This window comes from Chaetomium tenue, assembly GCF_020726465.1.
Source record: "Chaetomium tenue strain MPI-SDFR-AT-0079 chromosome Unknown F5144scaffold_6, whole genome shotgun sequence".
In the NCBI taxonomy this organism is placed as follows: Eukaryota; Fungi; Ascomycota; class Sordariomycetes; order Sordariales; family Chaetomiaceae; genus Chaetomium; species Chaetomium tenue.
This window is the reverse complement of record NW_027117334.1, coordinates 229,233-241,923: the sequence shown is the minus strand read 5'-3', so window position 1 is coordinate 241,923 and position 12,691 is coordinate 229,233. Positions and strand designations below refer to the sequence as shown.

Here is a 12,691-nt window from a genome sequence, read left to right as displayed (position 1 = left end):
GCGCTGTAACCCTCTCGCAGCCCAGATCCGCCCCCGCACTTGTACCTCCCGGATGCTTCCCTCACCCCTCGGCCAACCACCCAACTGCCAACCATGGACGACGGCTACCATGACGACACGGCGGACGCGTATAATACCGCGCCTTCAAAACCCGCCTTCATCCTCGCCCCCTTGAACCCTGCCGCCCGCAAGGTCCTCCACCACCCGAGGAACGGCCACCTCCGCTACCCGCTCGACGACCCCGACGGCCTCTGGCTCAGCTTCTCCGACCCTCAAAAGCAAGACTGCACGCTGGGCAAGGGAGACGCCGACATCCACCTTCCCGACCCGAAGTCTAGCAGCAAGGGCTCGCCGCATATCCAGCCCATCCATGCCTCGTTCCAGGTCGTCGAGGATACGGGCGCCGTCCTGCTCTGGGACCACTCTGACAACGGCACCGTCGAACCGCTGCCGCACAGCAATTCCTACACCGTCAAGTTCCGCTCCAACGCCAAGTCGGTCCTCGTCGCCCAGGGCATCAACTCGAGGATAGCCTTTGGCAAAGACCAATGGTACCAGTTCGAGATACAATGGCAGTCGGATGGGCTCTATGGATTTCCAAAGGATGAGCCATATAGGATGGGGCCGATTAACGCGCGGGCGAAGAAATACGTCATGGGCCGTGAAGTCGGCGCCGGCTCATACGGCTCCGTGTCGTGGGTGCTGGATGCAACCAGCGGCAAGATCATCGCCGTCAAGAAATTTCACAAGCTCTCAGGAAAGAACCTGGAGTTTGCGACAAGGGAGATGACCAACCTCTTCAAGATCAACAGGGACGACTCAATAAAGCATGTAAGCTTATCTTTGATACTTATCAGACGCTTGTTTTTCCTTGACCGTCATCGCCGCTAACCCACAGCCGCCTGTAGGAACACATCCTCCAAATCCTCGACTGCGCCGGCGGCGGGAAAACCGACGACTGGGGCGAGATCTTTATGCCGCTCATGCAAGGGAACCTCAAAACCTTAGTCGAGAGGTACACACCCGCGGACGAACACGCCGCCTTGTCCGACATCGTTCTACGCCAGATGCTCCTCGCCCTACAATGCATCGCCTCTCACAAGCTCATCCATCGCGACGTAAAACCCGAAAACATCCTGTACGACTATGACGCCACAGGAAACTACCGCTTCTGTCTCGGCGACTTCGGCTTATCCAATGACCCGGAACTGGCACGCACCGCCGCTGGTACCGAACCGTTCATGGCGCCCGAGGTGTTTGGCCGGAAACGCCAGACCACCAAAGTCGACATCTGGTCCCTGTTTGCCACCGTCGTCTGGACCCGCACCCCCCAGTTCCGGCGCGATTGTTCGCAAATGCATGCCCAGGACCTACATGGTTGGCTGGTGGCCATATCTAGGGCAGACGAGTATGCGAACATGCAGCGGATGGCAAGCATTGATCCCAAAAAGAGACCGTCGGCAACGGAACAGCTGGCCATTCTGGACGGCCAGTTGGACGATCATGCCAGTGTGCGGAGTTTTGGGAGTACGAGCGGGGACGAGATGGGCGACGACCTGAGTGCCCGGTTTTCCAACGTTTTGAACCTGCGGGACAATGCGCCCGGCCTCACATATGGCTCCGGCAGTTCTGAGCCCGTCACGTCACCCGAGGTGCCATACTACGAACCGTATGTGAGCGGGCTCTTCGAGGCTCATTTCCCCGGCCAGGCAGGGCCGAGTAAGGGTTACATGCCACCGTCGCCGGGTCCGGAGGAGGCCCCGAGGGATTATGGGGTGAGTCCCTTGTCCGTTCCACTTCTCATCCGCGACCCGGCTGCTGACTCTGACTAGGCTTGGGTTCGGCCTTACGAGAACGCATACGGTCCGCCCGTTAGCCACAACAGCGGGAGCGGCACGGCGGTTCCAGATACCTGGACGGCGGTCGCCCCGACCACGATTGATGCTGAAGAGGAGCCACCGAGGAGGAAGTCGAAGGGGAAGCACAGGTCTTAGATACCCTCACCCTTGGTTATTATCACGTTTTTGCTTTGTTGTGAATTGCATCTAGGTATTTGGGAGATCATGACGGAGGTCGGGTAGGGTGCATATTTCACGTCTTACGCTTTCATGAGGGGTCCGGCTCACTGGTCACTGCTGGCTAGACAGGGGGCGGGGGGGACAGGAGCTACCTGTAGAGGTAATTATTTACGTTTATGCCCGCCAAGATGGCCGGGTAGAGTGTTCAGTCTTTCTCGCCACAAGGTTTCTTTATTGCATCAAGCCTCGAGCATATGAATTAGATCGCAACTCCAGCTCATCTCCTGGTCGGTGTTACCCCTATGCCGAACAGGCCATCGTATCACAGGGTCATTGACAGGTTTCATGGGGCACAAACAAACAAACGGGAAACTACAAGTGTAGAATATCTGAGTGGGGTCAGAGCCCAGCCCAAGGGCCAAAGTAGACATCATTAATTTCCCTGTTATATCCTCATATCAAAGAGTAACTAGTAAGTAGCAAGAATGGAAGGTTACATGATCCATTCAACTGTAACGCACACTTGTAGCGAGCGACATTCCCAAACTTCCGTTCACCCCCCATCCACATCATGATCCATCCCAAACAATCCAAAGCCCCCCCAGAACCCACCGCAAGAATTCCACGGAGCCCCCGCGTCGACCACAACGCCGCCCACCTAGTACGGCCCACACCTTCCACCGCCCGTATTACAGTCACTGCCCGTGCCGTAATCACAGCACGCGCCATTGCTCGAGCACTCGTACACATGCTTGAGGTTGCGCTTGGCGGTGATAACGTAGCTGCCCTTCCACACGCACGCGCCGCAGTACTGGCCCTGGCGCAGGCCCTTGACGCACTTGCAGCCCGTGTTTTTGCAGGCGCGCTTCTCGAGCTGGAGGGGTGCGTTGGGGGTGACGTCGCGGGCTTCCATGGGGATGGAGACTTCGTGTGGGGTGGCGTCGGTGTCGGGGGTGGGGTTGGCGAAGCCGAGGGTGGCGGTGACGAAAGTGAGGGCGAGGGTGAGACGCATTTTGGAGGTATCCGCTTGGTTTGAGGGCTGAGGTTGGTTTGCTTTGTGTGTTGTTGGTTTGTTGGCCTGATCTTGTGGATGATGGGGCTGGGGATCAGATCAGAGCCCTCGACATGAGGTCGGAGTCGACCCCTTTATATAATTCTCACGAAAGCACTCGGCACCGTCTTCCGTTCCCCGTTCCCCTCTTCCCGTTGACCGTTGCCTGACTGTTTAGTCTTCTCCGTCACTTGTCGGGTTACGTCTCTCGGAATATGTTGTCATCTCTTCAGGCCGTGTTGCAATCTCCAACCTCCCCTCTTCGATGCAGCCAGTAACTCACCGACTTTCAGCTGTCAACGAAGGCCGCAGTCTCGGCAGTCTGGCCAAGTCCGTGCCAATGCTGCGCGGGATCCATCGCGCCCTCCCAAGAAGCTCTCGTAGTGGCTCGCACACGAAACCGCTTTCAGCAGACTCACTGAGCCGGGTAAAGATCGTAGTATCGTATGGCTGAAATATAACTAGCTCACTTGCTCATGTTGTGGGTAGGGTTGGCATGAGAAGAAGCTGCAAACAAGGCGTCCCAATCACCAGGCCCAGGACACCGGTCTTGCTAGCCCATTGGCCGAAATGCCCCGGCACCGAGAGTAATATTGATTGCCGTGTGATTGTTCTGCAGCTGTACTGCCACTCTTCCCAGCAAGACAACTTGACCAAGTCCTCGGGTGTTAGAGAGTCTGGAACAACGCGCGTGATTGCTGACCCGCCGTCGGTCTGAATATCTCTCCGCCGGCCGCCTGATCGTAACATGTTGATATGACGCTTGATTACACGGCTGACGATGGCGGCATGTTTTGCTTTCTGGTCGAGTGTCTCGGCGCTGTCCTCGGCGACCCCTGCCCCTCTCTGTCACCACACTGTTACATTGGTAATATCGAGTACAAACCAGCGCAGCGGGGGAACGGCCTATTTCGATATCGACTGCATAAAAGGCAAAGAAACATGTGATGTTGATGATAAAGAACCAACAGTCGCACAGTGTGGCGAGAAAGACACGACGACGGTGCCCTCACGCCACACCATCTGCTCGTCGGTGAGCGCTTGCAACGTTGAGGCTTGCTTCCCCTCGCCACGACGGGAAGGGATAAGCAATCTCGTCCCGAACGCGGAACAAATTAATTAAGTTGCCAGCCTTACGAACCGGTGGCCCGGAACCCTGGATGGATGAACGGGAGCCTCATGTTCTTAGCCGGGACGAACCAAGAGCACAGCTAGACCGGCGTATATGGGCTAGCTCCCAACGATAATGAGGAGGCGGGGCTAACATGCGTTTGGTAGGTACTTTGGAAAGCAAGCTGCTCACGGTTCGGGGCCGAAGCGTAAAGATCGCTTAGGTATGGTGCCCACATATTTTTGCCCCTAAGCTTTGTCCCAACTCTCCTAACTCAACCTCCCTAGGTCAGTTAGACCTCCTCGTCCCCCTTCTAACTATACCAAATCGCATTCGCACAGCACCCCCCATCCTTCACATCCACCTTCGCCACCGCTTTCGCACTACTATACTCAATCAACCCATCCGGCCTCTCCCTCTTCCCATCCATCCTCCACATCAGCACATACCCCTCCCCATAATCCGTCATCGCCGCATACTCATCGTCCCAAAACGCCGGACTCACCGCATTCGCCTTCCCCCCCTTGGTCGTCGTCGGCACCCTAAACATCTTCTTCACAATCCCGCCATCCGCCCCCACCAAAAACACCGCCACAAACCCCGTATCCTCCTCCTCCTTCGCCCGCACCGACGCCCACAAATACCGCCCACTCGCGGACAGCATCACCTCCGCCGACCAGTACCGCTCCGTATCCGCCTCGATCGGCAGCAGGCTATGCCGAACCACCTCCTTCGTGACGGCGCCCGTGGCGGGGTCCAGCACGTACTCGGCCACGGTGTTGTCGGCCTCCATGACGGCGTACAGGCGCGCGCCGTTGGGGTGCGCGGCCAGATGGCGCGGGTGGGCGCCCGCGGCGCCGGGCATGGAGAAGCGTGCCACTTCGGTGGCGGCGCCGGTGGTGAGGTTGATGGCGTGGGTCCACAGGAGGTCGCCGTTGAGATCAGCCGAGTAGAGGAGTTGGGGTTGTGGGGGGGTGGTGGTGGTGTTAGAAGGGGTGGTGCGGGGGGAGAGGGCGAGGCCGTGGATGCCGGATTCGTTGGTGTAGGTCCAGGTGGAGAGGATGTTGGTGAGGGCGCCTGTGTCGGAGGTGGAGAGGGACATGCCGCAGGCGTTGGGGGAGGGCCAGGAGCCGGTGAAGACGTGGTAGGGCGGGTTTGGCATGGCGGTCACGAAGGCGCTGGTGGTGTTGAAGCAGTCGCCGGTGGCCGAGATGTTCCTGGTGAGTTCGACGGTCGTAGCATTGAGCACGCTGTAGCTGGCGATTCGCGTCTCGTTGAGGGAAGAGCCGTAGATGTTCTTCTTGGCGTACTAGTTGCAGTAAGTGAGTATCGTTGGACTTGTAAGTCGCGCGGTGTAGATGGGCTCACATCAAAGGTAATCCAGGCGTGGGAGGCGTCCGCCGTATTGTTTTTTAGGAGCTTGAAATCATTGGTCTCGTCATTAAATTCGAGGGCATAGATGGATGCCGGTGGTCGTAGATTTCCCACAAACAAGTTGTGGACGGCCCCGTGGGCCATGGGGGCCAACACCATGAGGCGTGGCAAGAGTGATGTAAACAGCTTCATGTTAGCTAGGTACGTTATCCCTGAGAGCGTAAATGCCCAACATAACTGTCAAGCAAAACAACCGAAGCCATGTCCCGGCCAGCAACTGGATAGTTATAGGCAAGCAGCCCCTTGTTCCCCAGCCATGATTTGCGCGCATCTTGCCCCCACAAGCCTGGGTTTCTGCCGGGAATCATGGAAGAGACGCAGTAGTTGTGTAACATGACAATTGGCTCAAGTGCCGAACAACCACGGCAACTCTGTTTCCTTACTCGTGGCGGTACTTAGCCTAAACAATATTCCAGTAGCGTGCGAGCTGAACACCTGTATCAGGGTAAGCGGAGGCCAATCGAATATAATCCCATCGCCTCGGCTATCTTACCAATAATATCCCAGGACGAATAGCTCAGGGGTAGAGCAACCGGCTGCAGTCCGGTAGGTCACGCGTTCAAATCGCGTTTCGTCCTCTTCTTTTTTCATTGCGTTGTTCGATGGGCTTTGCCACAAGTTTTGCTTTGGCAACATATGAATGGTGTTGTGTTGTCTAAGGCTCTAGCTTGCGTCAGCACCCTCGCCAGTGGAGTGGGTTGTTTGTCTGAGGAACAAAGGAACTGTATCGAGCCGCAACATGTGTCAATCCGTATCCAACTCGATCACCAACTTCTTCTCTTGAATCTCTCCTATGCTTCCTTGTCAAACCCCCTAAGGCTGCGCTGCTTGGCCAGTGGGCGAAGATGCCGGGCTTCCTCCAGTCGCCGCCTCAGGTTGATCCTCGGTTGACTCGTGTTTATACAGCTTGATGTTGATGAACAAGGCAAAAAGGCCAACGTCATACGCCAACCTGAGGGCACCAGCGACGACAAAGGCCACCCAAAATCTACCACCTCCCGCCAACAGACCTGTGATGCTGGGCCCGGTCATGGACGCCAGCGTTCGCAGCATGCCGGTAATGCCCATGACGGCTGTCCGCTCCTCGGGACGTACCACGGCTGCGATGAGTGCAGCCCGGGGCGCCTGGTCCATGTTGTTGAGCCCAACTCGTAGAAGCAGCAACGCAAAGGTGAGAGATACGGTCTGCGCCAGGGGAAACACCAAAACCGCCGCCGATGACGGAATGTGGGTGAAGACCATGGTGTTGACCAACCCGATATAACGTGCCAGCGGCCCGGAGAAGACGTTGGATAGTGCCGCGAGGAGGTGGCTGATCGAGACGATGTCGCCGAGCGCCGACTTGGGGAGGTGGAACTTCTGATCGATGTAATAAGTCGTCAACGACATGTTGGCCATGCCGTCGGCGAGGGAGTCGACCATGAGGAGGAACCACATCACCACCATGATGGCAAGCGTCTCGCGCGAGATCTGAGCAACCCAGCTTGACTTCGTCTTGGGCGCCTTCCCGCCATCCGTCACTGCCTCCGCCACCTGCGACCCGTTGAGAAGCGGTTCAGTCTCACCCTCCACCGGCTCAACCCTCTTCAACTCGCACTTTTCCGACAGCATAAGGGCACACCCCATATTGATCAAACCCATAGCCGTGTACACCCAAAAACACGCATGATACGCATCCACCAGCGCCCACCCCTCACGCACCCTCAACCCCTCAACCATCCTCCCAGACAACTCCGTCCCCAACGCACTCCCCAAACTCGCCAACGTAACATACCACACCAACACATCCGCCCTCGTCCTCGGCGTCGTCAACTCCGAAACAATCGACTCCTCCACCGCCCTAAACGGCCCAAAATCCCCTCCCGTCGCACTAATAACCCCCACCACCGCCGCCCCCAACAACGCCCAAAACTCCTCGCACAACGCAAACACCACCCCCGAACAAACCATCAACCCCGACCCAAACAACAACGTCCTCCTTCTCCCCACCCGATCCGCCACCAGCGTAAGCAACAACGTCAGCACGACATCCCCAAACAGCGTCAGGGTCATGAACAGGCCGATGCGCGAGTCGGAAAAGCCGAGCTCGGCGAAGAAGAGGGCTAGCACGAGCGAGCCGCCGCCGTAGGCAAACATGCGGCAGGAGCGCGAGAGGATGACCAGCCAGGCGTCGCGGCCGGTGAAGGCGACGGAGGAGAGGCCGGTTTCGCGGAGGGTGGCGTGGAGGAGGCGATGGGCCATGGCGGCTTGTTTGGTTGCTTTCTTTTTGGCTTTCTTGGGTTGTTTAAGGGGGTGGGAGAGGGAATGGGAGGGGAGTTGGATGGTCTTGGGGGAAAGGGGTGTTTAACTATTAGTGAATCGGTATCTTTTCATAATATTTATTTTTTCTTGCTTGGTTCTCAGATGCATGGACATGCTTACACCGCCGCCGCCCGTGCTATGTCCGGGAGCCCGTGACACGCAGATAAAAAACACATTTTGCGGAGTCACCAGTGTCACCAGTCACCACCGGGGGCAGCAGCGAGAAAACTCAAATCCCCGGAGCTATCGGAGCCGGTGTCGGAGACCGGAAGACCCACTTCCGCATGAGGCAAGAGGTGACCCATCCGACGCAATCTGGGGGGCTTCGAGTTTGGTATTGTTTGCTCGCCTCGGTGCTCAGTGCTCGGTGCTCCGAGTGTAAGTGGGCATTTACGGGGAATACTGGAGAAAGGCGTGGTTTGGTTCTGTGGTTGGTGGATATTTGAAGAAGATTCCGCTCGTTGATATAACACTGGCACTAACAGCCCATCAACATATGAATAGAACTGCTTCTGTTTCGGTGATATACACATTAATACTATGTACTGTCTGGCCCCGCCAGCATGGATGCAGCCGTGAACCTGTTCCCGGTTCCCTTGTTCCCACCCCTTTCCTGTAAGCCAGTATGCAAATCCCAAACGCCTCGTAACGTCATCAAGCCCGGTCACCACCCCACAGGCTGAACCTCTTCCCAAACACCTTTGATGCCAAACCCCTAGTTTTACCCAACCCCAACGAGCCCTCTTTCGAAACCTGTTCCAAAGTTTTCTTGGTATGTACACACCTGACTGCGGCGGCATCTACCGTGTATGTGCGTTGATGTTGTTTCTTGAACAACTCGCAGCTCGCCGCGAAAAAAACGTATCCCCATCGACTGCTTTGTGCAGCGCCAAGTAAAAGGCGACAGTGATTGGGTGTGGACGATGTCGATGTACCGTCGGAGTGGATCGAAATATAACAAAAAACACCAAAGGGTTGCCAAGATACGCCCATTCGAGGAAAGGAGACCTAGCAGTGAGAGAATCGCCCAAGGTTGGTGCCTCGAGGAACCCGCGCACCTTGCTAGGGGACAAGGAAATGTGAACCCGAAGCCAAATGTGTAGTAGCCAAAAAGAAGACGGGGGAAATATATCTTGTCAAGTTATGCCTTGTTGGGTGAAATGAACAATAAGAAAGACCACGCCATTGGGACGTGATTCCGACCGCGATGGAAGCGAAGAGAAATGGTTACCGGAACGGCTACTGCTCCATCGTCGTGAATGTGAGGTCAAACGGCAAGTCTGCCAGGTCATCACGAGACCCCTGCACTGTAGTCGATGGGAGGAGTTGGTCCATGTATGCGCCGGCCTGCGTGATGGTTGCGGTGGATGAGACGGGCGAAGTGTAGCCATGGCTGTCAAGGCTCATCATGGACGCCGCCATGTTCTGTTGCGTGCTTGGCTCTGCGTTCCTGTAGTCGAATCCGGCGGACGAGATGGGGAGCCCGTGCATTGGCGGCGCGGGGAAGACGGGATGGTTGAGACGGTACATGTCGGATAGCTGCGAGTCTAGGTCGCCTTGGAACGAGGCGCCGGTCAGGTCGATCGACTGGCCGAAACCTTCTCCGACGCCGGCAAAGGTTGGCATGCCGTATTCATCGGCGGACATCCGCATGGGAAGCCCGCCTTGCGAGTTGTACTGGGAGTCGGCAAACTCGTTCTCGTAGTCTTCGGGCTCTACAGCGCCCACCGATTCAGTCCCATCCGGCATCAGAGCGCCGGCTTGGTCCATGGGGACAGTAACCTCCACCATCCACTGCTTCAGCTCGCTCATGGACGGCCAATCGCCGCCACCTTTCCCCCCTCGCTTCTCCTTCTCTTCCTCGACCTTGATGTTCCCATTCTTGCCGGCCGCCCCCTTACGGGCTTTAACCTTGAAGTGCGTGCGGCGGAGGTGCGCGGCGGCGTTGTAATATGCACCGTAGTGCTTGTTTTGCGAGCACTGTTTGCAATCCTTGAGCGGCTTGACGGCTGTCTCGGAGTGCGGAATGCCGTAAAGGTTGGGGTCGCGGCAGACCCACTTCTTGACCATGCTCTTGTGTTTGGCCTCGGTATGCCGCCGGAGCTCATGCTCGCCTCTAAAACCCTCGGGATGGTCGTTACACTGGTTGCACAGCACTTTGGGATGCTTGGGGCGTTCGTATTTAGTCTTGGCGATGGCGGCTTTACCGTCCTTCGCGTTGTTGGCTTGGTCGGCTGCCTCTTGCTTGACAACACCCGCGGCCGGCTTGGGCTGAAGGTGCCGGGACTTGGCCGCGTAGTTCTGTCGGGCAAGCGCTTCCTTGGCCCGGAACTTCAAGGACGAGTTCGACTTGATACTGTCCCTGGACACCGATCGTTCCATCGATAAGTGTTGGGCGAGGAAAGGGCCGTTGTCGTGCGTCGAGGCGTCATCCGACGAGTCAGATGGGGCACTGGATTGCGATAGCGACGGTTTCATAGCGTGCTGGTGTTGGGTAAGGGGGGATTGTAGAGGGGCAGAAGACGGGTAGGCGTATGAGAACGAGCCCCCTTGCATGACGATAACGCCCGAGTCCTCTGAGGCTCGCTTCCCTAACAACGGCGGGGGAACGGCGACCGGGCTGGGGCGATAGCTCCCCGCCGACTGTTGCGACTGGATTCGCACCATCTCGCTAAACTGGCCGGAGACGTCGTTCATCGAGCTGTTCCGCCGCGACATGGGAGCAGTCTCTATCGTCGGGCCCGAGGTTAGAGATCCGTAGGCGGAGGGGAAACTCGAGCTCGGGTAATGATCGAGTTCCTGGGGAGACAGGAGAGCGGACTGAGGGATGTTGATAGGGGATATAGTCGAAAGCACCGAGTCGTCGTGCATGGACAGGAACTCGTCCACGCCCATCTCCCGTCCAAGCTCGCCGGGTTGTGAGGGGCCAGTCATGAGGCTTGCGCCCGGGGCGAAGGTGTTTGGGAGATATTGGAGTTGGCTGTGCTGGAGGTAGTCGCCTAGGGTACTGGGAAGTGTGGCCGGCATGTTATTTGGCATGGCTGGAGGAGCAACGGGGCCTCCACTACGGGTAAATGCATTTGGGTTGGGGCCAGGGCGCGCGACGCTCGACCTTGACCGCATCATGGGGGCTATTGAAGAGGATCCCGCAGCATGTGTGGTCTTTGAGCGCTTCATCGGGCGGCTTTGATCCTGGGGATGGGTGAGCATGAGCAAGAGTGGGGCCGCGTCTCGGATCCCGCTGGACGTCGGGGGGATCTTACTTGAGTGGGTGCGGGATAAGGCTGCGCCCGGCTGAGTTTCTCCATCAAGGCGCGCTTTTCCCGTTCATTCTGCTCAAGCGCAGCCCTAAGCTGTTGGACCTCGTCGACTTGACTCATCCTGCGTAGATGAAGCTATGAGGAAGGAAATGTTGGTGGAAGTAGATGGTTGGGACAAGAGAGACCCAGCCTCGTGGGTTGAAGTGGGACGGATAAGCGGACAAGAGGCAGGCTGTCTGCAGGGTGCGACGGAACCCGGCGGGCGGGCAGTGTCTTGAATGGATGGGACTCAAGATTCCTTGCTGCAGACAAGCAAACGAAGCAGGATGGAAGATGGAACAAGAGCAGAAAGAAGATTGGCAGGCCGCCGGAGAACAAATGATATTTATCCAGTCGGGACGGCGAGGCTTTGACATGCAGTAGGACTCGGCACACCGAGTTGTCGAATGGACGCGAGTGTGCTGGATGGGGGACGGACGGCAGACGATTTCAGGTCGAGATGCAAGCTGCACACCCAGTCAAGTGGGTGGGTGGGAATCTTGGGCAAGCACGGCTCTGGAGGCTCTGGTGTGGTGCCAGGCACACAGCCAACCCACTCACACCCGGGCGGGCCAGAGGTGACGACTGTGCTTGGATCAACGGTGTAACGGACCAGGGGGGGCTTCTGGGGGGCAAGCTCTGATTGAGTGCCCATGCTCGCCATGGCACCGCCCACCGACCCCGGATTGGCGTCGGCGAGCCAGTCTCGGCGCCTCGGTGGGTCGCCCATGCTTCGTGACGAATCCAAAGTCCTGGAGATATGCCAAGGATGTGCCCTGGCTGGCCTGGGTTAGAGATCAGCTCCCATTCGGAAGGACCATGGTGAAGGGGCTTTGCCTTTTCCAGCAGGACAAGTCAATGTCCCCATGGACATCTACCTGACACGATGAAATGCCACGCCTCTGTGGCCCTTTTTTCTCAGACCAGGGTGTCGTCGAGACATTTGCAATCGAATCCATGCTTGGCATCGATCGCGAATGGAGTGTTTCCATTTCAATTTCGAGAGGGATTGACTGCATGCAGAACGGTTGAGCACAGCAGAGCCACCAACCAATGTCTGAGCTGTGCCCGGCTGCAGAGGGGATCCAGTGATGCCGTTACACCAGACGGACGATTGGCCGATGGTTTCTCGGCAAGTTTCGCTGGGGAGACAATCCACTCATCGGTTTCCACTCAAGGACTAAAAGTTACAGAGTGGAAAAGGCTCTTCTGGGTCCTCGCTTTGTTGGTGTCCCACGGCGTCGCTCTCTGGGGATTGGGGGGCTCTCTGCGGGCAGTGAGCCGAATCGCACAAACCGTGGTTGGGTGGAACTGCCCGGGTGATGCGCAACTGCAACCAGTCAGCTCCAAAGGAGGACAGCACAGCGCTTCTGGCAGGCAATCAGGCCCCGCTGCTCACGCGGGCACTTTGCGCGGGATGGAGGTGACACTTTTCTTCTGAAACCCTTCATCCGCTATTTCCGGAAGTTGAAGGGTC

The 12,691-nt window shown here is 57.3% G+C and overlaps 6 protein-coding genes and 1 non-coding gene across 7 annotated transcripts; 2 read left to right on the top strand and 5 right to left on the bottom strand.

Annotated features, from left to right (window-relative positions):
* Window positions 1–93: 93 nt before the first annotated feature.
* F5144DRAFT_594908 (kinase-like domain-containing protein) lies at window positions 94–1,832 on the top strand (the record flags this gene model as incomplete). Its single annotated transcript, XM_066790636.1, has 2 exons — window positions 94–831; window positions 909–1,832. 2 exons carry the CDS (start codon window positions 94–96, stop codon window positions 1,830–1,832), a joined length of 1,662 nt encoding a protein of 553 aa, XP_066639310.1.
* An 844-nt stretch (window positions 1,833–2,676) lies between these two features.
* On the bottom strand, window positions 2,677–3,030 carry F5144DRAFT_594907 (uncharacterized protein; the record flags this gene model as incomplete). The annotated part of the gene is made up of 1 exon (XM_066790635.1): window positions 2,677–3,030. The coding sequence occupies one exon, from the start codon at window positions 3,028–3,030 to the stop codon at window positions 2,677–2,679; it is 354 nt and encodes a 117-aa protein (XP_066639309.1).
* A 1,463-nt stretch (window positions 3,031–4,493) lies between these two features.
* On the bottom strand, window positions 4,494–5,698 carry F5144DRAFT_497509 (Lactonase, 7-bladed beta-propeller-domain-containing protein; the record flags this gene model as incomplete). The annotated part of the gene is made up of 2 exons (XM_066786210.1): window positions 4,494–5,489; window positions 5,549–5,698. 2 exons carry the CDS (start codon window positions 5,696–5,698, stop codon window positions 4,494–4,496), a joined length of 1,146 nt encoding a protein of 381 aa, XP_066639308.1.
* A 329-nt stretch (window positions 5,699–6,027) lies between these two features.
* On the bottom strand, window positions 6,028–8,100 carry F5144DRAFT_580840 (major facilitator superfamily domain-containing protein). Its single transcript, XM_066789400.1, has one exon. It carries the CDS (start codon window positions 7,853–7,855, stop codon window positions 6,428–6,430), a length of 1,428 nt encoding a protein of 475 aa, XP_066639307.1. The 5' UTR covers window positions 7,856–8,100; the 3' UTR covers window positions 6,028–6,427.
* F5144DRAFT_t170 lies at window positions 6,121–6,192 on the top strand. The gene has a single exon. It is a non-coding gene; the product is annotated as a tRNA-Cys (tRNA).
* An 834-nt stretch (window positions 8,101–8,934) lies between the features above and the next one.
* On the bottom strand, window positions 8,935–11,427 carry F5144DRAFT_333609 (uncharacterized protein). The gene is made up of 2 exons (XM_066784145.1): window positions 11,179–11,427; window positions 8,935–11,107 (listed from the first exon to the last, which is right to left on the bottom strand). The coding sequence occupies exons 1-2, from the start codon at window positions 11,293–11,295 to the stop codon at window positions 9,155–9,157; spliced, it is 2,070 nt and encodes a 689-aa protein (XP_066639306.1). The 5' UTR covers window positions 11,296–11,427; the 3' UTR covers window positions 8,935–9,154.
* F5144DRAFT_333662 (uncharacterized protein) lies at window positions 11,366–12,392 on the bottom strand. The gene is made up of 2 exons (XM_066784146.1): window positions 12,052–12,392; window positions 11,366–11,999 (listed from the first exon to the last, which is right to left on the bottom strand). The coding sequence occupies exons 1-2, from the start codon at window positions 12,231–12,233 to the stop codon at window positions 11,561–11,563; spliced, it is 621 nt and encodes a 206-aa protein (XP_066639305.1). The 5' UTR covers window positions 12,234–12,392; the 3' UTR covers window positions 11,366–11,560.
* Window positions 12,393–12,691: the final 299 nt, after the last annotated feature.

Coding starts and splice junctions, on each gene's coding strand:
- F5144DRAFT_580840 (XM_066789400.1), bottom strand. CDS start 7,855: ATGGCCCATCGCCTCCTCCACGCCACCCTCCGCGAAACCGGCCTCTCC.
- F5144DRAFT_333609 (XM_066784145.1), bottom strand. CDS start 11,295: ATGAGTCAAGTCGACGAGGTCCAACAGCTTAGGGCTGCGCTTGAGCAG. Junction 11,108..11,178: donor CTTATCCCGCACCCACTCAA/GTAAGATCCCCC, acceptor ACCCATCCCCAG/GATCAAAGCCGCCCGATGAA.
- F5144DRAFT_333662 (XM_066784146.1), bottom strand. CDS start 12,233: ATGCAGTCAATCCCTCTCGAAATTGAAATGGAAACACTCCATTCGCGA. Junction 12,000..12,051: donor GACTTGTCCTGCTGGAAAAG/GCAAAGCCCCTT, acceptor TCTCTAACCCAG/GCCAGCCAGGGCACATCCTT.